General features: G+C 53.6%; 2 protein-coding genes, 1 long non-coding RNA gene and 1 pseudogene across 8 annotated transcripts in view; 3 read left to right on the top strand and 1 right to left on the bottom strand.

Annotated features, from left to right (window-relative positions):
* Positions 1-1,026, bottom strand: part of BANP (BTG3 associated nuclear protein) — a 127,524-nt gene extending 126,498 nt beyond the window's left edge. Inside the window, exon 1 of one of the 4 annotated variants that reach the window (XM_038008163.2) lies at positions 910-1,026. Coding sequence is in view for 2 of the 4 variants with exons in the window: in XM_038008157.2 (XP_037864085.1) it covers positions 144-164 (21 nt within the window). In the remaining 2 variants the exon portion in view is untranslated. The other 3 variants (XM_038008157.2, XM_038008158.2, XM_038008166.2) reach the window with 3 other exon arrangements.
* Positions 1,027-1,100: 74 nt separating this feature from the next.
* LOC140711716 (uncharacterized) lies at positions 1,101-3,074 on the top strand. The gene is made up of 2 exons (XR_012093010.1): positions 1,101-1,672; positions 2,908-3,074. It is a non-coding gene; the product is annotated as an uncharacterized lncRNA (long non-coding RNA).
* Positions 3,075-5,289: 2,215 nt separating this feature from the next.
* LOC103233440 (small EDRK-rich factor 1 pseudogene) lies at positions 5,290-7,989 on the top strand (annotated as a pseudogene).
* Positions 7,990-9,358: 1,369 nt separating this feature from the next.
* CA5A (carbonic anhydrase 5A) overlaps positions 9,359-26,499 on the top strand; it is a 54,550-nt gene continuing 37,409 nt past the window's right edge. For 2 of the 3 annotated variants that reach the window (XM_038008179.2, XM_007994320.3), the window contains exons 1-2: positions 9,359-9,497; positions 18,061-18,258. In XM_038008179.2, the coding sequence (XP_037864107.2) occupies positions 9,359-9,497; positions 18,061-18,258 (337 nt within the window). Of the gene's footprint in view, positions 9,498-18,060; positions 18,259-22,936; positions 23,506-26,499 lie in introns of those variants that run through there. The other variant, XM_073015629.1, reaches the window with a different exon arrangement.

The raw sequence follows: 26,499 nt of genomic DNA, 5'->3' as shown, positions 1-26,499 counted from the left end.
ACCTGTTCCACATCAACCACTGTGTGACCCGCGCCCTCCCCGGTCAGGGTGCAAGCTCGCTACCCTTCAAAGCCCACACTCGCTTCACTTGCTCACAGTTCTTCAGGGATGAAGTATTTCTCCAATAGCAAGGCAACCCCTACCATCTCATCAGTGAAAAACATCAGTCCTCTATCAAGGTACTCTCTCCAATTTGCTCACACAGTGTGGATGGAATGTCATCTACTTTCTGCATCCTAGCGGGGGAAAAAAAAAACGGCCACCTTTCTTAAGGACTAGATCACAGAAATCGCACAAACGTGCTGGGGAGGGGACACCCCGAAGTCCTCGTTCATCGGGGCCCCTAGGGGGACGGGCTGGGGTCCTCGCCGGGGTCGGCGGTCGCCCCGGGATCGTCCCTTCCGCTGCCTCGCCAGACTTGCATGTGCGAGTCCCGGGCTATGGGGCTCCAGTCCACAGCCACGGAGGAGGCACAAAAACGGTGCCTGTCGCTCCTGGCTGGCTGGCAGGAGCGACCCCTTGGGAGACTCGGTCCCCAGAGGAGCCCGGGCGCGGTTCTAGGCCTTTCCAGTCTCCCCGCCGTGGCCCCGGGTCCTTCCCGCGGGGCTAGGCCCGGGGCAGAGGTCGGGAGCGCGAGGCCCCCGGGCCGGGCTGGGGCAGCCGCGGCACAACGGACGCCGGCCGGGGGTGCGGAAGCGAGGAAGCGGAGCCCCTCTTCCGGGGCGCGGCCGGGGACGGGGAGTGGGGCCTGGGGGGCGCTCGCCCGGCCCGGACGGTTGGAGGCGGCGGGGCTGCGGCGCGGGCGGCCCGGCGGGCGGGAGGAGGAGGGAGGAGGGAGATCTCGCTCTCGCTCTCGCCCCGCGGGAAGGGGGAGGCGGAGGCGCGACCGGCTGCGGGAGCTGCAATTACCGTGTGGGCTGCGGAATTCTCGTGGTGTTTGTCGGGGAGCTGCGATAATGGCGTCCGTCCTCGCGAGAGAAGCCGCCGCTCTGCGCAGGCGCCGCGAGCCCCTCCCCGCGACGCTCTGCCCCCGCCCTCCGCGCAGGCTCAACGGGCGCGCGGGGCCGGGGGCGGGGCTGGGGCGAGGCCCCCCTGCGGGCAGCGAGGCCAGCTGCGCGCGCTTTTCCCGCTCGGCCTCCCGGTGAGCATGCGCAGGCAGCCTTCTTCCGCGACGTTACCGGCTTCCCAGGGCTTTTTCCCCCAGTTTTTCGCCCACGCCCGTGGCCTGCCTGAGAAAAATCACCTCAGTGGACGGTGTGAGGAATTTGCATCTTCTTTGAGACGGAATGAATAGGCATTAGCTCCCTCAACGACTACACCTCCCAGGGTGCCCTGCGCAAGCGGGGAGCCATGCATTCGGGGACTCGTAGTCCCTTCGTCTGGGCCATGCCTGCCGGGACTTGTAGTCTCTCCGGACCCCGGTCGTCCGTCCTGTCCCCGCACCAAGGCTTGCTGGGACTTGTAGTTACAATGTCTCAGGTGGGCTGTGCGCCCCCAGCGGGTCCTGCCTGCTGCTGCGGCGGATCCTGCCCTGAGGTTCCGGAGCGCTTGGTGGCGTTTTCCCAGACATAAGTGGTCAGGGGTCCCCAGCGTCTGTCCAGAGGTGCCTGAGTGGACACGCGCGGGAGTTAGCACGCGCAGCAGTGACCATGGTCTTAGATATGTCCTACAGGTAACACGTAATATAAATAAGTGATGGCGGCCGGGCACGGTGGCTCACGCCAGTAATCCCAGCCCTTTGGGAGGCCGAGGCGGGCGGATCACCTGAGGTAGAGGTTCGAGACCAGCCTGGCCAACATGGCGAAACCCCCCCTCTCTACTAAAAATACAAAAATTATGCCTGGTCTGGTGGCGCGCACCTTGTAATCCCAACTACTCAGGAGGCTGAGGCAGGAGAATCGCTTGAGCCCGGGAGTCGGAGGTTGCCGTGAGCCGAGATCGCGCCCCTGCACTCCAGTCTGGCGACGGAGCGAGACTCTGTCTCAAAAAAAAAAAAAAAAAAAAAGTGATGGCGTGAATGTGCACACGTTATCATTTATGTAGAATAAATGTGCATTTGTGGGTAATCATCGGAAAAAATTCCCAAACTATAGGGCAATTCCCAGAAATGTCATTTCTGGTTATCTCCCGCTGCTTATCTAGAATTACCTTGCCTTTCATTTTCTTCTTTATACTCCTTCTGTTTTCTGAATTATTTGCAATGAGCAAGAATGCCTTTGATCTCCCGAACACGGGGCAAGGGAGCTATTTTCACTGGGAAAAACAAAATGCTGTACCTTGAATTTGCTGCCCAGCTCCCTTTTGCCAATAATAAAAACAGGATTCGGCGCAGTCATGGGCTCTGCGACCTTGGGCAACCTTACTGAGTTAGTCTCCTCTAGAATTAGGCTCAGAGGTTCCCCTGAGGCCGGTGGCTGGGTTACTTCGCAGTAAAAATGACTTACAAACACTCCAAGGAGGACCCTTGACAGAATGGCAGCACTGGGACAGGTGTCGATCTGAAGATGGGACTTGTCCTTTTTCAACATGAAGATTGGCTCCAAAGAGATTAGAAAAATTGCCCAGCGAGGCCACAGGGCTGGAGAGAGGCACAAGCCGAGTTTGCAATACAGAACACCTTGCTTAGAGTGTGGAGTCCACTCACATGGAGGGAAAGGGTGCATGCGGGAGCTGCCACGGAATATTCCCTCCAGCAGTGGAGACATGTTCTAGGCAGACACGCCTTTTGTCTCCACCTCCACCTCAATCACGGCTGCATTCAAATATTAATACTTGACCATGTAAGAATTCTTAGCATCCATGCCTGAATATCTGGCTTGAAAACAGACCAACTTAAGGTGATGTTGTTCATGTTATTTCACAACATCCCCGAGTCCGTGTCTGGAGCTTCCTTTTCCCTATCCGCAGGCCTTGTGCAATGCTGGGCCCAGCGTCATGAACAGGTGTGAGTGGACGAGAGAAGGAACCTGTGGGCAAAGGTGAATCTATCTGTGACCATCCAACAAGCTACAGTGAGATTTGTTGAAGGCCACTGCTGACTAGGTCATGATCAGAAATGAAGCCAATCAAAACAAGATTGTGCCTATGCTGCAGTTGTTGATTGTTTTGTTTTGTTTTCTTTTGTTTGCATCAGGGTCTTGCTCTGTCATCCAGGCTGGAGTGTAGTGGTGCAATCATAGTTCACTGCAGCCTCCACCTCTCCGGCTTAAGTGAGCTTCCCATCTGAGCCTCCGGAGTAGCCGGGACTACAGGCACGTACCACCATCATTGCCTAATTTTTTTGTTTTTTGTAGAGTTAGAGGTCTCAATACGTTGTCCAGGCTGAACTCCTGGACTCAAGCGATCCTCCTGCTTTAGCCTCCCAAAATGTTAGGGTTACAGGCATGAACTACTACACTTTTTTGTTTTTGATGGTTTTAATTTAGTTTTTATTTTGCTGCTCTGGAAGCTAAAATAGAGGAAGACACTGTTCAATATTGGCATGTAGTTGATTCACTGTAATTTTTTTTAAATGAAGTAGCTAGTCATCAGCAAAGACCGCTGTCTATAGTGAAGGTTCACTTACTCGCCAGTCGTTACAAGGATCCGATCTGGTCCCCTGGAGTTAATGAAGTTACAGTCACATTAGTGAGGGCGTTATAAGAGGAGCGGGAAGTTCGCTCTGGCCTGTGTGGCACCAGATATGGGGGCCACTTAACATGTGTGTGCACTAGGCCATTCGTAAAGGTCACAGAGGTCCTTTCGTCAACACCTCGAAACGCCCACGTCAAGAAAACCCTGAAACCTTCCGACGGTTCCTCTCTCTGAAAATGTCACCAGGGTGGAGAAAGAGAAATTATCCACGTTGCACTCAGCGGCCCAGGAAAAGCCTAGGAGGCCGAGTGGGATGCTGGAACGCTGAGCCTGGCCGCCCTTAAGTGCGAGGACTTGCAGTTTGCCCGGCCAGGGCTTAGAGTCTGAGCCTTCCCTTGGCAAGTTGCTGAGGCTCTCAGGCCTCGGCTTCCCACTCTGGGAACTGGTGTTCAGATCTCACAGCTCACAGGGATATTGGGAGGGGTCCATGGCATGGAGGTGACGAAGCGTTTAGTAGAGGGTCTGATCCCAGATGTGCTCATGTTACCACGGGCTGAGTGGCCACGAGCCGGGCACATTTCACTGTAATCCCTATTCTTTGTGAAGAACAGGAAGATAAGAGTGGTTGAGTGATACACCTGGGGTCACACAGCCGTTGTGGGGGTAGAGACGAGAGGAGGCAGGTGCTGAGATGCGGCAGCAAAGGTAGTGAAGGTGCAACCGCATCCTCGTCAGCGAGGAAGGGGTGTTGTCTTGCTCCTGCGGCAACCGGGAAGACTTCACAAAGTTTGGGGCCAGAGTGGGTAGGATCAGATTTGTGTTTTGAAAAGTCCATCTGGCCGGGCGCGGTGGCTCAAGCCTGTAATCCCAGCACTTTGGGAGGCCGAGACGGGCGGATCACGAGGTCAGGAGATCGAGACCATCCTGGCTAACACGGTGAAACCCCGTCTCTACTAAAAATACAAAAAACTAGCCGGGCGAGGTGGGCGCCTGTAGTCCCAGCTACTCGGGAGGCTGAGGCAGGAGAATGGCGTGAACCCGGGAGGCGGAGCTTGCAGTGAGCTGAGATCCGGCCACTGCACTCCAGCCCGGGCTACAGAGCAAGACTCCGTCTCAAAAAAAAAAAAAGAAAAGTCCATCTGGCGGCCAGGCGCGGTGGCTCACACCTGTGATCCTAGCACTTTGGGAGGCCGAGGCGGGCAGATCACCTGAGGTCGGGAGTACGCAACCAGCCCAACCAACATGGTGACACCCCGTCTCTACTAAACATGCAAAATTAGCTGAGTGTGGTGGCGCATGGCTGTCATCCCAGCTACTCGGGAGGCTAAGGCAGGAGAATCGCTTGAACCCGGGAGGTGGAGGTTGCGGTGAGCCAAGATCACACCACTGCACTCCAGCCTGGGCAACGAGAGCGAGACTCTGTCTCAAAAAAAGAAAAGAAAAGCGCGTGTGGCTGGAGCGCTGGAAGAGGAGTGCGGGGAGGGAATATATTATCCTGCGTGGATTTGGGGAGAGCAGTGGAGAACGCTGTGGCAGGCTCCAAGTAAGAGACGGAAAGAGACAGAGGCTCGCTGCAGGGGGTTGCAGTGCGGACGGGATGAAGAGAAATGGACAGATTGGAGAGGTTCCACAGGGTGAAATCCACAGGACTTGCCCATGAGCCCAGTGCTGGGGACGGCCAAAGGAGAGGGGGTGCCCAGGTGCCATACTGGACGGTGGACGCACAGCTCCTGGAGGTGAGAGACCAGACGTCAGGGCCACCGCCCATGGTCGTGGGGACTGTCCCTGAAAACACATCTTTGCAATTGTTCCTCGTGGGGGGCTCCTTCTGTAATTCGTCCTCCACTCTCCCCGTCCCCCCCCCCCCACTTTACCACTTCATGCAGGGGCACCGTAAGGGTTTGAAGGTCTCACTGGAAGAGGTCAGCTTTGGGGTGAACTGGAGCCCTGAAAGGAGACCCCACTGGGAAACATGATGATCCAGGGGTGACAGGAGGGGGTGGCCATCAGCACCACTCAGCCCCACCTGGCATGGATCCCACCTGCTCCAGGGACAGGCCACACACTCTGGGCTGTCGAGAGAGACCAGGACCCTACCCAGTCACTGCTGTGTGGATACGGTGCCCTCTGAAACTTGGGAAACAACCTAAGCTTCCTGTACCTTCCTCCCTTGTAAAGTGGGTCAGCGAGGCTCAAATATGGGGGCCACTTACCTGTGTGTGCGCTAGGCCATTTGTAAAGGTCACAGAGGCCCTTACTGTCTGCGTAGTAACATGCATTTGAGAGAGAGAGAGAGAGACTGGCCTTGCTTCGGCCTAGCACTTTGACTGATTTGTTTTGTCCAGACAAACATACGGCCAAGCAGCCTTCATGGTCGGTTCTCAATCTGGGCTGATATGAGACCCTCTGAAAACACCCAAGCCTGCCCCTCCAGGACTGGGGCCAGGTTCACCGGCTCCAGAAACCCCCAGGAGTCCACTGCACAGACTCCCTCATCTCTGTCTCTGACTCTCTCTCTCTGATTCTCTCTCCACCCCGCCCTTCCCATCTTTGGGCTTGGTTTTTCCCCATTTTTTTTTAGGCGGAGTCTCGCTGTGTCACCCAGGCTGGAGTACAGTGGCACGATCTCGGCTCACTGCCACCTCCGCCTCCCAGGTTCAAGCGATTCTCCTTCCTCAGCCTCCCGAGTTGCTGGGATTACAGGCGCCTGCCACCAAGTCTGGCTATCATTTTTGTATTTTTTTAGCAGAGACGGGGTTTCACCACATTGGCCAGGCTGGTCTCGAACTCCTGGGCTCAAGTGATTCTCCCACCTTGGCATCCCAAAGTGCCGGGATTATAGGCGTGAACCACCTTGCCTGGCTAGTTTTTCTCCATTCTTGAGCAGGATCTCGCGAAGGGGTCCCAGCAACTACAGACAGGTTTTTCCAGTTCAGCCATTCCCTGGGAGAGGGAGGACCTCTTTCCTCATCGTTCCAGCAAGACTCCCGGGGCGGCGCTTAACTGGCCAGCCTGTGGACCCGGCGATGACCATCACTCCGAGTGGCCAGTCCTGAGACACGTCCGGGGGAAGGATCAGCCTGGTCCAGCCTCGTGGAGGGCGGGTGGGGAGGGCTGGTCTCCCAGAGCAAACCCAGCAGCTGCCAGGGAGAAGAGCTGGGTGTGTGCAAGCAGAAACAGCATCGGTCGCCAGCGGGGTCCCCCAGGGCTCTCCTCTTGCCCACGTGAATGCTGACGTCAGCACCGACGTTCTGTCGGGCGGCAGCTCTGTCCTCCTGTCTGAGAATGGGAGCAGCCGTTGATGCGAACTCCCCAGGAGAGGCTGCGTATGGTGCAATTAATCCAGGTCGCCCAAGCCAGACAGCTGATTAGCATCTCAACAGGGGCTACTGGGCGTTCGAGCCCTTATTAATGAGAAGTTGCTGCTATGAAGCAGGTGGGGGAAACAGGTGTACAAATCCATGCAATCAGTAAAAACCCATAAAAAATCCAGTGGCAGTGACAGTAGCCCAGAGTGCCAGGGAGCCCTTGGTTTTTCAACTCGCTGTCTTCCAGGCTCTGTCGGTGGTCGGCATGGCCCGTGGAAATCAACGAGAACTTGCCCGCCAGAAAACACGAAGAAAACCCAGGAAATTAGCAAGGGAAGAAGAAAAGAGGATAGCTTGACCACCTCTCAGAGAAAGCAGGGGGACTCTGAAATCATGCAACAAAACAGAAGACAGCTAATGAGAAATCCATGCAGACAAGAGAAAAGTGATAACTGGCTATTTGGAAAACCTGGGTGCTCCTGCCTGCTGGGTGTATCGTAAGCCCTAAGAGGAAGATTTTGTAGAGTGAACAGTCATTACATATAACTTATCCTTTAAAAAGATTTTAAACTTTACCTTTCAGATTGACTTAGTGCCATGTTTTAGAAGCATTCTTCAAAGAATAAAACACAAACCATGAAGAAAAAAAAAAAAGCCCAGTGGCTCAGCAAAAGAAATTACTGTGAACAAAACTTGTGCAGAAACTTTCGTGTGTTTTCAAGGATTTTGTCCAATGCAAGTTTTTCCTATTTGATTTTTTCACCTAAAATAGCATTTTTTCATGGACAGTGTATCATTTTGAGATCATGGAGTACTGTGGAGAGCAATCAGTGCATTTATAAATGACTTTCAATTTCTGGCTGGGCGCAGTGGCTCACGCCTATAATCCCAGCACTTTGGGAGGCCGAGGCGGGCAGGTCACCTGAGGTCGGGAGTTCACGACCAGACTGACCAACATGGAGAAACCCTGTCTCTACTGAAAATATAAAATTAGCCAGGCGTGGTGGCTCATGCCTGTAATCCCAGCTACTCGGGAGGCTGAGGCAGGAGAATCACTTGAACCCAGGAGAAGGAGGTTGCAGTGAGCCGAGATCGCACCACTGTACTCTAGCCTGGGCAACAAGAGCTAAATTCTGTCTCAAAAAAAAAAAAAAAAAGAAAAAAAAAGAAATGACTTTCAATTTCTATCACATGAGAATAAAGCCCTATTTCAAAAAGTGATGCAGAGAAATTTGAGGGTTCTCAGAGAATGGTAGGCTCCAGGCTTCTCTCACTCACTCCAGTAAAAAGCTTTTCACACACACTTGCCATGAACATGCATATATGTAAATTCATATCTGTGTGTTACGTACTAATGTAGTGTGTGCTCTACGGAACATATGAAAAATAGAAAATCTTAACAGGTGAGAAAAAAATAGGAATAGAAATTTCAATCTTCTGCACGTGGAAGGGTTATCCAGGTTCACAGGGTCCATTTTAGAAAAAATCAGTTAAAGAAGGTTTGACTTAAACATTTTGGGTTCAAATATGAAGAATGTCTGTAAACAGACAGAAAGGAGCAGTTTCTTGATCTCCTACCTTCTAATTTAAGAAATGAAGGCCGGGCGCGGTGGCTCACGCCTGTAATCCCAGCACTTTGGGAGACCGAGGCAGGCGGATCACGAGGTCAGGAGATCGAGACCATCCTGGCTAACACGGTAAAACCCCGTCACTACCAAAAAATACAAAAAACCAGCCGGGTGAGGTGGCGGCGCCTGTAGGCCCAGCTACTCGGGAGGCTGAGGCAGGAGAATGGCGGGAACCCGGGAGGCGGAGCTTGCAGTGAGCTGAGATCCGGCCACTGCGCTCCAGCCTGGGCAACAGAGCAAGACTCCGTCTCAAAAAAAAAAAAAAAAAGGATGAATGAAATTGCACCTATTTTGTGGCAAGCAAGTGCTCTGTGACTTCAGGTGCCCTGGTGGGTGGACAGAAGCTGACTCCTCCCCCAACCCGTCCACCCAGCAACACTTTGGCCAGTCCCATCCCTGTACGTCTGAGCCTGCCAGTCCCTCCTCACGTGCACACCATGGCTTTGTGTCTGCTATTGAGTGTCCCGGAGCCCCAAACCACAGGGCCAACACCACCAAAGAAACAGGGACTCTGCTCTCATCTGCTCGCCCCTGCCCCCCGCGTAATCCCCTGGTGCTCACACAGCCCCACCGTAAAGTTTTTCTAGCTCCCTGGCAGACTTGTGCTGCTGTTTGCCAGATCAAAGCCCAGTGACCTGAGTGGCCTGTCCCCAGCAGAGGCCACTTGTCCCTGTGGACCCATCCCGTTGGGAAAGGCATGGGTTGAACTTTAACCATTAGGCTCAGGGGTTGGGATGAGTTTCTACAAAAAGAGGTGGGTACATGCCAGTCCACAGTGGTCCTGATCAAAGTGAGGACAGCAGGGAACATCACCCTCTTCAGATTGGAGTCAGTGGGAACAGACCCAAGATGTCAGGGAGGAACGCTTGGAAGACCTCAGTTTTCTCCTTGGTGGAGCGGATGTGGGCCCCCCTCTGGAGCCGTCCAACAAGGCCAGAGCGATGGTGTTCTCAGCATTCCTGTGCACGGCAAACCAGCACTAACACTTGTAAGTAGAGCCTCAAATTTCCCAAGATGCAACTGGATCCTTGTCTTAGCTGATGGGGTCTTTCGAGACGGGAGAGGAGAGACCGTCCAAGCCAGATAGGTTCAGATTTCCACTCTGTTTCTTTTTTTTTTTTTCTTTTTTCTTTTTTTTTTTTTTGAGACAGAGTCTTGCTCTGTGGCCCAGGCTGGAGTGTAGTGGCATAATCTCAGCTCACTGCAACCTCCCCCTCCCGGCTTCAAGCAATTATCCTGCCTCAGCCTCCTGAGTAGCTGGGACTACAGGCGCCCGGCACCACGCCCGGCTAATTTTTTGTATTTTTCGTGGAGATGGGGTTTCACCATGTTAGCCAGGCTGGTCTCAAACCCCTGACCTCGTGATCCGCCTGTCTCGGCCTCCCAAAGTGCTGGGATTACAGGCTTGAGCCACCGCGCCCAGCCCTCTTTTTTCTTTTTTTGATGAAGTTTTGCTCTTTTGCCCAGGCTGGAGTGCAATGTCACGATCTCGACTCACTGCAACCTCTGCCCCCAGATTCAAGTGGTTCTCCTGCCTCAGCCTCCCAAGTAACTGGGACTACAGGCACCCGCCACCGCACCCGGCTAATTTTTTGTATTTTGGTAGAGACAGGGTTTCACCATGTTGGCCAGGCTGGTCTCGAACTCCTGACCTCAGGTGATCCACCCACCTCGGCCTCCCAAAGTGCTAGTATTGCAAGCATGAGCCACCGTGCCCGACCACACTCTGTTTCTCTTGTATTTGGTGACCTTGAGTGAATCATTTAGCCTCCGTTTCAGGGATCCTGGGGAGGGTGAGATGCTGGGAGCAGGCGGGTAGTCCGTGTTCCCACAGGACATACTGGCATGACTCACCATCCAGACCCGGCGGAATGGTCTGCGCTAACCAGTCACGATCACTCCTAAACTTTTCGGCAAAGAATGCTTTCAAGCAAACCTGTAACAAATAAACCACTCAGCCAGCTGTGCCAAGAAACTGCCCCGTGCCAGCCCCTCCTGGCTGCATGGTCAGTCCCTTGTGGCCTCGGACGAGGCCCTTCCTCTTTCTGGGTCTCAGGTGCTTCCTCTGCAGAATGAGAGCCTGCTTTGGCAGCTGCCAAGTTCTCTTCTAACTCAGATCTTCCACACGTTCCGTGTTTGGGCCATCCAAAGAGGATGGGCTTAGGAGCCGGACCCCAGGCATGCGGTGCTACTGACGCTGGCCGAGGTGGAACCTCGGCAAGCCTTCACCCCCGAGCCTCCATGTCCTCATCTCGAGATGGGGGTGGCCAGACTTTCCAGGGCCATGGAAGGATGACATGATGCATGTAGAAAGCCTGGCCCGCTCCAGATTCTCAGTGAGCTGCACTCATTCCCTCTGTTGGAGTCCACACCTGTGGACTGGAGTGCAGTGGTGCATTTCGGCTCACTGTGGCCTCTGCCTCCTGGGTTCAAGCGATCCTCTTGACTCACCCTCCCAAGTAGCTGGGACTACAGGTGTGCACCACCACTCCCAACTAATTTTTATATTTTTAGTAGAGATGGGATTTCACCATGTCAGCCGGGCTAGTCTCAAACTCCTGACCTCAAGTGATCTACCTGCCTTGGCCTCCCAAAGTGCTGGGATTACAGGCATGAGCCACCACGCCCGCCCCCGTCTTTTATTCTTAATGACCGTTAAGAGTGCTAGGCTGCCTAGATTGGAATCTTGACCCCACTGCCCTACGGCTGTTGCCCCTCTGTGACTTTTCCTTTTTTTTTTTTTTTTTTTTTTTGAGACTAATTTCAGGCTTGTTGCCCAGGCTGGAGTGCAATGGTGCGATCTCCAGCTCACTGCAACCTCCGCCTCCTGGGTTCAAGCGATTCTCCTGCCTCAGCCTCCCAAGTAGCTGGGATTACAGGCATGTGCCACCACACCTGGCTAATTTTGTATTTTTAGTAGAGACAGGGTTTCTCCATGTTGGTCAGGGTGGTCTTGAACTCCCAGCCTCAGGTGATCCACCTGCCTTGACCTCCCAAAGTGCTGGGATTGCAGGCGTGAGCCACTGTGCCTGGCTGTCCCCTCTGTGACTTCTTAACTTCCCCCAGCCTTGGTTTTGTTGTCTGTAACAGGGGGTTGATAATGGTGCTCACTGCACAGTGTCGTTGGGAGAAGGGTCCAAGGTGGGACCTGCAAAGGCTGGGGACAGCACATGGCTCCAGGAAGCCCTCGCTAGATGCCAGCTGCTGCTGTTGCTAACAAAGGCAGAGGTGGGCGCTGTGTGTCTATTTAAGCATTGCCCTGTCAGTGGGTAGCAGGTAGCATCCCATTTCTTACTATGGCAACATGTCCTCTTACATCTTGTGCTAGAGAGAGTCATATTCTGTATTAGCACCTAAATCCATTTACCCCGTGGTCCTCAATCTGTTCCCAGTGAACAGAGGGCTCTGCCAAATCATTTCAGAGTTCCACAAAGAGCAGAGTATTCTGCCAAGCGGGGAAGATTGGAACATCGCAAGGAATTCATCCTTCTATGTTGCTATCTTATTTATGGGCATTCTGAAGGTTATTTCATTTGGGAAAAGAATATTGCTACTAAAAATGATTGAAAAATCACTGGTGGTTTGGCCTTGAGAGAAAAGTCAAAGAGTTACGAAACGTTCAGTGATAATTTTAGAATCAGGCATGGGGGCTCACGCCTGTAATCCCAGCACTACTTTGGGAGGCTGATGTGGGAGGATGGCTCAAGGCCAGGAGATCAAGATCAGCAAGAACAAAGGCAAAACAGCAAGAACCCATCTCTTTAAAAAAAAAAAAAAATTTAAAAATTAACTGGACATGGTGGCACTCACCTGTCATCCCAGCTACTCGGGAGGCTGAGGTAGGAGGATCACTGATCCCAGGAATTGGAGGCTGCAGTGAGTCCTGATCAGGCCACTGCACTCCAGCCTGGGTTACACACCAAGACCCTAAGAAAAAAAAATAATAATTTTAAGGATCATTTAATCATGTTTTCCAGTCACGTTTCAGGGTGTGCACTGGCAGTGCCCATCTATTCCTAAGTGTGTGATCAGCAACATTACACTGGTAACTTTAAATTGGCCATGGTGAAAGTATTTACACCACAGTAATTGGCAAACACTAGAAATCAAAGATTCTAATTTCCTGGGAGAATGGCTTATTAAACCCCAACCAGCACACTGCTGCACATTCTTGGACATTTTACTGGGTATTTCCTGCTTAGGTGTGTGTAAGTCTTCTTGGGTTTGGCTCCCCCCGGCTGAGTGTGGCTGGTCTGGGCTCCCCACTCTGGGTGGATCCAGGCCTGCTCGCTGCATCTCTCATCCTCCCTCCGCAGCCACCTGAGGCCTGTTCTTCTCACAGCGGAGGGCGGGCACTCACAGGGCGAGGCCAGTGGTGCCCGTGTATTCCAAGCTACTGCTCACGTCACGTCTGCTCATGTCCTGGTGGTCAAAGCAGGTCACCAGGTGGCCAAGCCTAGTGACAACAGGGGAGGGGATGGCTCCTCCCATGGAGGTTAAGGGGGAAGGAATTGGAGATTTGCTGAACCATTGTCAAACCTGGAGACTGAGAATGCATCGGGGAGAGAGGGTCTCCTTCCGGGCTGCCCCCATGTGAATTAGGAGCAAACACTGGTCCCCTGGGTCTTTGATTCCATGTTCCCAGCACCTGGGCCAGGGCTTGACCCATAGGAGCACCTCTGTAAATATTCGTTGACTGATTGAAAAAGAGGATAACGTTTGTATTACCTCCCATCGGAGCCCTAGTTGCATTAGCATAGAACCCAGGTTGCTGTGCACCGGGATCGGCTGTGCGGAGATTGGAAGCCGATTCAGCATTCAGGTGGCGTCGCCTCCATGCAGGTGGCAATGACCGCCATCCCTTTGTTGGGTGACACACACAGAGTTCAACGCGGGTGTTTCATTGTTGGTGGGCCCGTTGGTGCAGCTCAGCAAACAGAACCTAAAAATACCCGCTCTTCCCGCGTCCTGCGTCTCTGTGAGCCGGGGAAGCCTGCGTCTCCTGCCTAGATGAGCGTCTCCTCTGTGGCCTCCGTGGCTTTTGGGTTCTGTCTACACTCAGGTCTGTGCCACTGTGTTAAACGCCCCTTGCCCAGCAGGGAGGAACGGAGGCAGCGGCCGTGGGACGGTGGTAGAGTGCGCTGCATCCTGCTTCCCGTTGGATGCAAGGGAGATTTGTGAGGCGTCAAAGGGGCTTTTTTTTATTTATTTATTTTTTTTAGATGGAGTCTCCCTCTTGTTGCTCAGGCTGGGGTGCAATAGCGCAATCTCGACTCACTGCAACCTCCACCTCCTGGGTTCAAGGGATTCTCCTGCCTCAGCCTCCCAAGTAACTGAGTAGCTGGGATTACAGGCGTGCACCACCACACCCGGCCTCTCCAAAGAGGGGCTCTTAGGAGAGAGCCCGCCGGCTCCCGCGTCCGTAGTCGTCCATCACGTGAGAGAGAACAGAACGCATCTGCAGGACGCTCCAGGGCCCACCGTTTCCGGGCGCCAGCTTAGTCCCGGCTTTCGAGCACTTAGCGAGTTACGTGTGTGACCGGGCTGTAAAGCAGGGGCAGGAAAATGCATCTTCCCTGTCTATAACACGTGGGAAGGCATTCCAGGCCTTCCCCGGTGCCAGCGAGCTTATCTTCTCAGCAAAGCTGCTGTGATTCTACTCCCTTATTCTCCTTCCTGCAGATGAAGAAACTGAGACTGGGGGAAGGTGGTGAATAACATGCCAGGTAATTGGGAGAGTGAGTGGGGAGAGCCGGAGTTTTGGCCCACAGATGTGTCTTCCCCACTGCACAATGAGTAAAACTTTAAAAATTACTTGGCAAGGCCAGGTGCAGTGGCTTATGCCTGTAATCCCAGCACTTTGGGAGGGAGGCTGAGGCAGGTGGATCACCTGAAGTCAGGAGTTCTAGACCAGCCTGGCCAACATGGTGAAACCCCGTCTTTACTAAAAATACAAAAATTAGCCAGGCGTGGTGGCAGGCGCCTGTAATCCCAGCACTTTGGGAGGCCGAGGCGGGCGGATCATGAGGTCAGGATATTGAGACTGTCTTAGCCAACGTGGTGAAACCCCGTCTCTACTAAAAGTACAAAAATTCCCCAGACATGGTAGTGCGTGCCTGTAACCCCAGCTACTTGGGAGGCTGAGGTAGGAGAATCACTTGAACCAGGGTTTCACAGTGTTAGCCAAGATGGTCTCGATCTCCTGAACTCGTGATCCTCCCACCTCGGCCTCCCAAAGTGCTGAGATTACAGGCGTGACCCACCACGCCCAGCACTTTTTAACTTAAACATGTATTATACATTCTACTGACCTCTGATGGTTTACTTATTAAATAAGTTTAAAAATTTTTCAAGTTCATTAAAGAACAAAACACAGCAATGTGCTAACCATTCGACTCGGCTGGAGAAGCATTTCCAACAGGGCTATACATCCTTTTTTTTTTTTTTTTGAGACTGAATTTGCTTTTGTCATCCAGCCTGGAGTGCAATGGCACCATCTCTGCTCGCTGCAATCTCCGCCTCCCAGGTTCAAGTCATTCTCCTGCCTCAGCCTCCCAGGTAGCTGGGATTACAGGCATGAGCCACTGCACCTGGCTAATTTTTGCATTACTAGTAGAGACAGGGTTTTAGCATGTTGGCCAAGTTGGTCTCAAACTCCTGACCTCAGGTGATCCACCCACCTCGGCTTCCCAAAGTACTAGGATTATAGGCGTGAGCCACCACGCCTAGCCAGAGCTATCCATCTTTATCCTTGTTTTCTAGACTTCTGCTGGGCACACCCTTTGACCCAACAATTCTGTGGTTAGGAGTTTGTAAGAAGAAAATAATTCAGACGGCCGGCGTGGTGGCTCAAGCCTGTAATCCCAGCACTTTGGGAGGCCAAGACAGGAGGATCACGAGGTCAGGAGATCGAGACCATCCTGGCTAACCCGGTGAAACCCCGTCTCTACCAAAAAATACAAAAAACTAGCTGGGCGAGGCGGTAGGCGCCTGTACTCCCAGCTACTCAGGAGCCTGAGGCAGGAGAATGGCGTGAACCCGGTAGGCGGAGCTTGCAGTGAGTTGAGATCTGGCCACTGCACTCCAGCCTGGGCGACAGAGCCAGACTCCGTTTCAAAAAAAAAAAAAAAGAAGAAGAAAATAATTCAGATGAGAATACAGAGAAAGAACAGCAACTTTGTCACAGCTTTAACTGCAAGAAGTTGGAAATAACCTAAATATCATCACCAAATAATGGATTTTAAACATTGTGTCATAATTGTACAATGTAAATGTATCGCCATTAAAAAGATTTGTATATATATTTTTTATTGACAAAATGAGTTCACAATGTTAAATGAAAAAAGGCAATTTACAAGATAATATACACAGTAAAAACCTTGTTCATTAAAATAAAAAATCCTCGCCTGGTGTGGTGGTACACACCTCTAATCCCAGCACTTTGGGAGATGCCTGACTCACTTTGGGAGAGGCAGGAGAATCGCTTGAGGCCAGGAGTTTGAGACCAGCCTGGGCAACATAGTGGGACCTTGTCTCTACAAAAAATAAAAAAGTTAGCCAGGCATGGTGGTGTTTACCTGTAGTCCCAGCTGCTCGGGAGGCTGAGGTGGGAGGATCACTTCAGCCTAGGTGTTGGAGGCTGTGGTGACTGGCACCACTGCACTCCAGCCTGGGCAGCACAGTGAAACCTGATCTCAAAAAAAGACTATTCCAGGGCCGGGCGCGGTGGCTCAAGCCTATATTCCCAGCACTTTGGGAGGCCGAGATGGGCGGATCACGAAGTCAGGAGATCAAGACCATCCTGGCTAACCCGGTGAAACCCCATCTCTAGTAAAAAATACAAAAAACTAGCCAGGCGTGGTGGTGCGCGCCTGTAGTCCCAGCTACTTGGGAGGCTGAGGCAGGAGAATGGCGTAAACCCGGGAGGCGGAGCTTGCAGTGAGCCGAGATCCGGCCACTGCACTCCAGGCTGGGCGACACAGCGAGACTCCATCTCAAAAAAAAAAAAAAAAGGCCGGGCGCAGTGGCGCAAGCCTGTAATCCCAGCACTTTGGGAGGCCGAGACGGGCGGATCACGAGGTCAGGAGATCGAGACCATCCTGGCTAACACAGTGAAACCCCGTCTCTACTAAAAAATACAAAAAACTAGCCGGGCGAGGTGGCGGCCCTGTAGTCCCAGCTACTCGGGAGGCTGAGGCAGGAGAATGGTGTGAACCCGGGGGGCGGAGCTTGCAGTGAGCCGAGATCGCGCCACTGCACTCCAACCTGGGCGACAGAGCGAGACTCCGTCTCCAAAAAAAAAAAAAAAAAAAAAAAAAAAATTATTCCATTTAATCCCCTTTAAGAACCTGAGCTGGTTTAGCTCAGGCCTGTGAAGGTGAGGACAGGAGCCACAGGGCACGCCAGGCCTCTGGGGTGACGTCCCCAGACAAGGGGACTCTGTAGACTCTGTATTTGGAAGCTGCTCTCAGGTTTCGAGAGCAGGATATCCCAAGGAGCCTTCAGACCCTGTCTCTTAAGGAAAAAAAAAAAAGAAAAATCCAGCTGTCTTCGAATAAGGCTATTGCACAGAGAATAGGCGGGGCAGACACACACCGTGGGGTGCAATCATGGAGAGCTGCTGCTTCACGCATAAACTTTTCTGCTTTTTTTTTTGGAGACAGAGTTTCTGTCACCCAGGCTAGAGTGCAGTGGTGTGATCTCGGCTCACTGCAACCTCCACCTGGGTTCAAGCTGTTCTCCTGCCTCAGCCTCCCAAGTAGCTGGAATTACAGGCACCCACCACCACGCCCAGCTAATTTTATATTTTCAGTAAAGATGGGGTTTCACCATGTTGGTCAGGCTGGTTTCAAACTCCTGACCTCAGATGGCCCGCCCACCTCACCTCCCAAAGTGGTGGGATTACAGGCGTGTGCCACTGTTCCTCGCCTCTCAACTGTTTTTGATTAGTGGCTCTTACTTTAAAAAGGACAATCGAAGCAGTTTGCAACGAGCCTCGAGGAACTGGGCAGAGGGGCTGCCACTCTGCTGAATTTTCTCCCCGCTGAGGTTTCATTTCCTCCTTGCCAGAGGGCTTGGAGGGTGAGACTTCCAAAGCAGCTCCAGTTTCCATAGGACCCATTAGGTGGGATTCCTGTGAGGAGGAAGGGAGGTTTCAAACCCTTCCGGAGAGACAAGAGCCCCACAGCACTCAGCCTGCCTTCCGGACAGGGCCCTCCTCCGTCCACCTGCCCTCCCCAAGGTCTCTCCGTACTTCTCCTGGCCACTCTGTGACGACAGCAACACAGAAGTCAAAAACCCATCAACGCAGGCGGCACAGGCTGAGAGGGAGTTGCTTCCGGGTGGGAAAGAGAGTCCCCAGGTGGTGCGGAAAAGAGAGGAGAAGGCGAACACCCTGTGGGCGCATGTCCAGCTGCCCAGGGGCCCCCACGTGCCAGTTTCCCGTGAACCGAGACCTGTGGGGTCTCGTGCGGCCGGGTTTCTGCCCTGTCCGTCCAAAACACAGGATGAAGCTGATGCCTCACTCAGGGTCTCCTTCTCTCTCCCCGCAGTGCACCCACTCTGGACGGGCCCAGTCTCTGTGCCAGGGGGCACCCGGCAGTCTCCCATCAACATCCAGTGGAGGGACAGCATCTACGACTCCCGGCTAAAGCCACTCAGGGTCTCCTATGACGCAGTATCCTGCCTGTACGTCTGGAACACTGGCTACCTCTTCCAGGTGGAATTTGACGATGTCACCGAGGCATCAGGCAAGTGCCAGCTGGGGCTCGAGGGCTTTCTCCTCTCCCGTTGTTCTGGGAGCAGGATCGGGGCCTTCGCGGAGTAGAGGGAGGAGAGCAGGAAGGTGCTGCTTTCCTTGTGCTGCTGGGGCAGGGACAGAGACTCGCTTGGGGAAGGACACACCCGGGGGATGGTGCGAAGGTTCTCGAGGGGACCGGAGCCTGGTGCTCACTTTACAGATGAGAATGCCGCCAGCACCTGCATGCACACAGGTGCACCTAGCAAGGAAAAACCCCTTCCCGCAGGGCTCGCTCTGCAGGGGTTGGGAGAGACAAGCTAATTGAAATGCGAACACTTTGCACGTTGGAAGAGGAACTCAGAATGGGGTGGAGGACAGAAGGCAGTGGTGGCTGTGACGCCCACACTGGCCTTGATAATCTAGGCAGAGGCCTGCAAGGAAGATGGGCCCACAGCAGGGCAGGGGTGTCGGGAGCCTGGAAATGAGATCACTGCGGGCTTGAGCAGGCGGTGACCTGGCCGACCTTTATTTTATTTATTGAGACAGAGTCTTGCTCTGTCCTTCAGGATGGAGTGTGTGGTGCGATCTCAGCTCGCTGCAATCTCTGTCTCCTGGGTTCAAGTGATTCTTCTGCCTCAACCTCCCGAGTAGCTGGGATTACAAGTGGCTGCCAGCACGCCTGGCTAATTTTTGTGTTTTTAGCAGAAACGGGATTTCGCCATGTTGGTCAGGCTACTCTCAAACTCCTGACCTCAGGTGATCTGCCCACCTTGGCCTCCCAAAGTGCTGGGATTACAGACATGAGCCACCACGCCCAGCCCTGGCTGACCTTTTAAATGGACCCCCCCGCTGCTGTGAAGGACAGACTGAGGCGGCGCCTGGAGGGGAGCAGTGGTTAAACAGGAGGCGGTCCGGGGAGATGCAGGTGGGAGACGGTGGTGGAGGAACAGGGTGGGCTGGGAGGTGACCTGAGAGGTCCTGGAAGTCACCAAGCCCTTACTGGGTTCCAGCGCTTGACCAAGGGCTTCTGCTTCTTCTCATCAAACCTTTACCATGATTCTCGGAAGTTCCAGGCGGATGCTCTGCAGTTTGAGAAGGTTCTCTCTATGCCTATTATGTTTGCATTTTTATCAGGGTGGCTGTCAGGTCCTACCTGGTGTTTTCCCAGCACCAGCTGGTGGCACTGTAAGCCGCCTTCATGCCGAACACCTGCTCTCCCTCCTGCTGTGAGCCTGGCATTGGGCCACGTGCTGGGTATCAGGTGCCTATGTGAACAGCTCCCAATAAACCCTTGGGCACTGAGTCGCTAGTGAGCTGCCCTGGTACAGAACACGTCACACGTGTTGTCGCTGCTGGTTTAAGGGAGAATTAAGTCTGTCCTGTGTGTCTCCCCTGGTGAGGACTCCAGAAGCTCCTGCCTGGAGTCCTCCAGATACAGCCCAGGCACCTCTTCGCGTGGCTGATCTCGCTCTGCATCCTTTTGCTGAATGTAGCTTAGCTCTGAGGGTGGCTCTGTGCTAGACCTGGTGACTCTTCCTGGGGAATCATCAAACCCGGGGGCCCCGATGCAGCCGCAGCCCCACGTCCTCTCCAGCAGGCATCCCATCTGCCTCCTCCCGGGTGTGTCCCACATGCCTGGGGATCTTACTTTGAGCCAATACCCAGCCCTCAGTTGCTGGAGCATCAGGCACCCGGCTAATGTCCTTACCAAGACCTCACGCAGTGGGGAGCAGGAGGCCCCAGGGGAATCCTGATACTACTAGGAGGAGGAAGGTATGTGGATGGACCCCCTTTAAAAGCACTGCCAGGCTGGGCGAGCTGGCTCATGCCTGTAATCCCAGCACTTTGGGAAGCCGAGGTGTGTGGATCACCTGAGGTCAGAAATTCAAGACCAGCCTGGCCAACATGGTGAAACCCCGTCTCTACTAAAAATACAAAAATTAGCTGGTGGCACACAGCTGAGGTTCCAGTTACTGGAGGGGCTGAGGCAGTAGAATCGCTTGAACCCAGGAGGTGGAGTTCGCAGTGAGCAGAGACTGAGCCACTGCACTCCAGCTTGGGCAACAGAGCGAGACTCCATCTCATAAAAAAAAAAAAAAAAAAAAAAGCGCTGCCATCCATGAATAGCAGCATGGCACAAAACAGAAGCCACTAGAGAGAGTATTGTGGGATGCTCATTTTATGTAAGAAGAAATGGAGGCTCAGAGAAGGGGCAACTGCCAAGGGTGAGTGACCCAGTGCGAGGAGCTGGCTTCCGTTCTGACTGCAGGTTCTAGCCCGTCACCAACTCACTTCTCGCCAAGGGCTTCACTTGCACAACTGCAGTCTTTCAACGGTCGTGGGAGACACAAACCAGTCCCCATTTTACAGATACGAAAAAGGAGGCTTGGGGAACTCCTTGGTCAGAGGCCACAGAGGCCTCCCAATGGGACTCTGTGCTCTGCAAAGAAGGGAATCTGGGGACCGGGCACCCTTAAAGAATCTGCATCCAATATCCATAAAAATCCAGCAGGAGGCCACCAGGAGCTGAGCTCCACGCAGAGAGGAAGCACCAGCACCCTGGGTGAGTGAGGCCAAGGTCACAGTCGGTCCCCAGGAGAGCCGGCAGCTGGCCCAGGGCCCAGATGGGCCTCTGGCTCAAGCCCAGCAGAGGCTGTGTCCAGTAGGCCTTGAGGTCTGCGCGGGAGGCCCGTCCCTCACCCCCCAGGGCAAGAACAAGAACTGTTGACAGTGGAGCAGGGACATCTCTGCGGTGCTTTAAAGGCACACTTGTTATTTTTTGTTTAGCTAGTGGCAGCATGTGTGCCTTGGAATCTAGATGTTTCTGTATTCCCAAGGGAACCCAGGCTCAGGTTTTAGGCTGGAAAACAAGAAAACCGCAGATGGTAATTATCCCCCAGGATCACAAGTCAAAGCCTGCTTTAGGTCAAGAATCTCCACCTTCGTGCCTGTCTGTGTGGCACACCCTCTCCAGGAACAGCCTCGCAACTTTCCCTGGGACCTCCCCTTCCCCACCGCACCTGGTCCTGGCGAGGATATTCACATCAGTGAATAAAATGCTAATTTTAGTGGGGGGCTGACAGACAGTTCTCACACATCAGTGTGCCTCAACATTTGGAGAGTGTGTTAGAGCACACACTCCTGTTAGAGCACACGCTCCTGTCAGCCCAGCCCGGCGGCTCACACCTGTAACCCCAGCACTGTGATAGGCCAAGGCGGGAGGGTCACGAGACTGCATCTCTACAAAAATAAAAATAAAAAAAATTAGTCGGACGTGGTGGTGCATGCCTGTGGTCCCAGTTACTCAGGAGGCTGAGGCAGGAGGCTTAAGCCCAAGAGGTTGAGGCTGCAGTAACCTGGGATTGTGCCACTTAACTCCAGCCTGGGCAACACAGCGAGATTCTGTCTCTCAAAACACACACACACACAAAAGAACACAACCTGTGCTTCCTCTAGACATTCTGACTTGGCAGGTGCAAGGCAGAGCCAAGAATCTCATGCCAGCAGGCTCCCAGGTGCCGCTGATCCCGATAGTCCGTGGTTTTGTAAGGGCATCTGCTGTGTTGCTGGCTCGGCCTCCATCCTCCTGCCTCCTGGGTCCAACGTTCTTGTTTTCCTTGGGAGCCCATCCCCGACTCCCATTCATGGGGGTCCAGAGACAGGAGTGGGTGGGGACCTGGGCGTGGCCTCTCAGAACATCCTTGTCACTGGCTGCAGCAATTGGGCCAGGCATGGGCATGTGACTCAAGACCAGCCAATGAGATCCAAGGAGTTTTTTTTTCCTAGGACGTATTTAAAGAGATTATTTCCGTGGCTGGGCAAAAGTCAGCTGTGCCCCACAGCAGGTGAGGGCCCTCCTGAGAAAGTGTCCACATGGGAGGACAAAGCCAAGAAGGGGAGAAATCAAGGCCCAAGCCAATTTCAGGGCATCTGAATGTAGCTGTACCTGAAGCCCAGTTAACCCCTGTACTAATAAGCCTCTTTTTAAAATCAGTTTAAGTTCCTATCACTTGCTTCCAAGAGTCCTGATACAAGCAAACAAATAAAAGTGGCCAGGTGCGGTGGCTCATGCCTGTAATCCCAACACTTTGGGAGGCTGAGGCAGGTGGATTGCTTGAGGTCAGGAGTTCGAGACCAGCCTGGCCAACATGGTGAAACCCCATCTCTACTAAAAAATACAAAAATTGACCGGGCATAGTGGCTTACGCCTGTAATCCCAGCACTTTGGGAGGCCGAGGCGGGTGGATCACCTGAGGTCAGGAGATCGAAATCAGTCTGACCAACAGGGAGAAACCCCATCTTTACTAAAAATACAAAAGTAGCCAGGCGTGGTGGTGCATGCCTGTAATCCCAGCTACTCGGAAGGCTGAGGCAGGAGAATTGCTTGAACCTGGTAGGCGGAGGTTGCAGTGAGCCGAGATTGTGCCTTCGCACTCCAGCCTGGGTGACAAGAGTGAAACCTGGTCTCAAAAAAAAGTAAAAATACAAAAATTAGCTGGATGTGGTGGCAAGCACCTGTAATCCCAGCTACTGGGGAGGCTGAGGCAGGAGAATCGCTTGAACCTGGGAGGTGAACGTTGTGAGTCGAGATCACGCCACTGCACTCTAGCCTGAGCGACAAAGTGAGACTTAGTCTCAAAAAAAAATAAAATAAAAGTGACTAAATTGGCCAGGCGCAGTAGCTCACGCCTGTAATCCCAGCACTTTGGGAGGCAGAGGCGGGTGGATCACCTGAGGTCAGGAGTTCGAGGCCAGCCTGGCCAATATGGGTAAACCCTGTCTCTACTAAAAATACAAAAATTAGCCGAGTGTGGTGGTGCACACCTGTAGTCCCAGCTACTGGGGAGGCTGAGGCAGGAGAATTGCTTGGACCCAGGAGGCGGAGGTTGCAGTGAGCTGAGATCGCACCACTGCACTCCAGCCTGGGCGACAGAGTGAGACATTGTCTCAAAAACAAACAAACAAACAAACAAACAAAAAACAGTGACTAAACTGAGAACAAAGAAATGGAAAGGAGAGAGCAGGAGGATCATCAGTTTTAATCCTTTTACTGTGTGCTCAAATGTAATTTGGCTGCAGGTGGGGTCTATGCAGACCCCGGGCGAGGGGCGAGTTGGCTATGGCCTATTTAACTCCACCTGTGCCGACTGCAGTTCAGCCTTGTCCTCACTCTGTGAGTCAGCCTTGTCCTCACTCCATGAGTCAGCCTTGTCCTCGGGGAAGCTGGGCCTGGTGCACCTTTCAGAAGTGGTCCCAGGTAAGCCCAGCCCTCCTGAGTCCATGGGTGGGGAATGCTGGTACAGGCCTAGCAGCTGGCTTTCCGGGGCTGGGTGGAGGGACAAAAGCGTTGATGTGTGGTGTTCGCCACTTTCCGTGGTGCAAACACTCCTGCACGGCTGAGTTCAAGATTCCAAGGTACAGTCACTGATGGTGGAGTTGAGAAGAGATTTGCACAGTCAGCTCCAGAGTCAGCATGAGCCATCTCCCACTCGCCACTGCCCCCTGCCTTCCTCCCTCTTGTCCCTGCAGCCTGGGATCTCACTGCTGCTCTCCAAGTGAGGAATTCCATGAAGACTTCTTAAGACTTCTTTTTGGTTGTACCTGGCAGAACCCCACCTCAAACTGGCATAAGCAAAGAAGAGGGAGATTTGCCAGCTCCAATCCTAAAGAGTCTGGGCTGCAACCGGGTGCAGGGGTCGATGACTGCCAGGGCTCTGAGTGCTCCCCCAGTCTCTGCTTTCCTCTGAGTGCTCCCCAGGCTCCTCTTTCCTCTGAGTGCTCCCCAGGCTCCGCTTTCCTCCGAGTGCTCCTCCAGGCTCCCCTTTTCTCACAGTGCTTCCCCAGGCTCCGCTTTCCTCCGAGTGCTACCCCAGGCTCCCCTTTTCTCGGAGTGCTCCCCCAGGCTCTGCTTTCCTCCGAGTGCTCCCCCAGGCCCTGCTTTCCTCTGAATGCTCCCCCAGGCTCTACTTTCCTCTGAGGGCTCCCCCAGGATCTGCTTTCCCCAGGGGACACTCATGGGGGTTCCCCGATGGGGTGAAGGCGGCCACCCGAGACTGTGACTTGGCCTCCAGTGGAGCGATATCTCCTCTTTCCCGGCAGTTCCAGCCACCATCCCAGGGCTGATTCTCAGGGGCCCGGCTTTGGCCGCTTGTCTGGCCAGCCCGAGGGTGACCCTGCCTGGAGCAAGGTGTGTTCGGAGAGTGGAGAGCAGCACTCCCGCAGGACAGCCGAGGATGCTGTTCCCAGAGTGAGGATGGGGCGCCCTCCTCACTGGACGTGCACCCTTGCTGTGGACCCCAAGCTGACCTCGGCCCCTCCCTGACTCGGTAGCTCTCAGGTCCAAGGCCACTGCCGCTGTCTGTCTCCCAGGGTCAGCCTCTGACCTTGTCCCGACCTCACTTTTGGCTTCTGCACGGGCTTCACATCTGCTCAAAGGATCTCGCCCCTCCCTGCCACAGACCAAAAGAAGGATCCGGTGTCTCTCCCAGGCCATGGAAATGAGCCGGGTCATCCCTCCCTTGGCTCCCGTCCACACGGGCCAATCTGGTTTCACTTTATTTGTCATTTTCTCCGAAACCCAGTTTCCTTTTTCTTTCTCAGCTTCACGTGCTCCCGGTCCCTTCCGCATCTCTGCAGCCGATTTTTCCAGGTTCTCGGTCCTCTGCTTCGCAGATTTTCTGTCCTCTTTGTTCACCCGGATTGGTAATCAGGAGCCTCCAGGGACAGAGGGAATGAGAACCTCAGATGAAGGACAGGTAGGGCTAGAGAAAGGTTTTCAGAGAGAAACAGAGAAGAATAAGACGAAAACACAGCAAGCCCTGGGTGGAAGGAGGGGCAGTGCCGGTGAGAGGAAAGGAAGGGAGCAGACAACTGTGCACAGACAGGCTCTGGAGGCCTGGACCGCACCGTGGCAGGGCCAGAAACAAAGCAAAATAAATGGAGAGGCCAAGGAAATTTCCGTCTGCGGACACTGCCAGCAGTTTTCCTAGGAGCTGGGGGTGCCAGCACTTGGAGCGAGCACAGGCCAAGGACGATGAGTAACAGAGGTGGCGGCAAAGGCTCTTTCCAGGGAATGTGTATGGCCTTGAAGGCCAAGGAGGAAAAGCTGTGGGGGACAGGGGGCGGGGAGGAGCAAAGCGGGTGGAGGAAGGAAGGGGGAGAGGAGAGGTGCCAGTCACAGAGGAAAACAGCAGCCGGATCCACGTGCTGCCACGCTGTGCCTGTCCCACCTCGAGTGCTCTCACAGAGCTCAGCTCATTCCCTAAAGGTGCGGGAGGGCCCTGCTCATTGGGCAGGGCTGTGTAAAGTGCTTGGCACCGTTCTGGGAGAATTAAGCATTTAGTAGGTGATAGCTTCCTTCAAAATCAATCCAAACGAGGCCTGAGAGCCCGGGGTTGGGGGGTGGGTGCCTGCTGGGCTGTCCCCGTGAGAGGAGCAGGCTCTAGAAACATTTTGACTCCTCTGGTGGGACACAAATTGGCAGCTCCAAGATGAGAGGCAGGGGAAGATGAATTCCTTGGAGGGGAATCCTGGCACTGTCAGGACTGGGACTGTGGCTGTGCGGTTCAAGGACGACCCCTGGACTGAGATCAAAGGATGTGACCATCATGATTATACCCTGGGAAAGTTATTTGTCATTGCAAATTCATAAACTGGCAGTCTAGTTCCTAAAACGACTACGTGTGTGCATGTGTGTGTTCATGTGTGTTTGTGTGTGTGTTCCTGTGCATGTGTGCATGGGTGTTTGTGTACGTGTGTGCACGTGTGCACTGTGTAAGCACGTGTGTATACATGTGTGCATGTGTGTTCGTGTGTGCACACATGTGTGTTTTCATCTCCATTCTATATGTAGCTCCTGTTCCTCCCCTCAGGCCTAGGTGTGAATATTTTGGGGGAAGTTTGGTAGAAGTCAGTGTCCAGTCTCTCTACAGATGTTTTCTCTGCTTTTTTGGTCCTCGAGACTGAAAAATGAAAATGTACCAAACAGCTTCCAAAGTTCACCTGTTAGAGATTCAGCCACCGGGGAGCCACTGTTCCTGTTCTTGCTCAATTCCAATTCCAAATTCCCAGGCAGTGTCTCTGATTGGCCCAGCCCTACACTAATTAGGAGCGGGACTGAGGAAGGGGCTCCGATTGGTCCAGCATGGTTTGAGTGCCATCCCTGTCCAATCAACTGTGGCCAGGGGTGGGATCATGTTGGACGAAATGTCAGGCAGTGGAGCCACTATTGTTATCATTTGGATCCAAAAGC

The sequence above is a fragment of the Chlorocebus sabaeus genome, chromosome 5, assembly GCF_047675955.1.
Source record: "Chlorocebus sabaeus isolate Y175 chromosome 5, mChlSab1.0.hap1, whole genome shotgun sequence".
NCBI lineage: Eukaryota > Metazoa > Chordata > Mammalia > Primates > Cercopithecidae > Chlorocebus > Chlorocebus sabaeus.
Note: the sequence above shows the minus strand (reverse complement) of the source record. Positions and strands in the feature narration are given on the sequence as shown.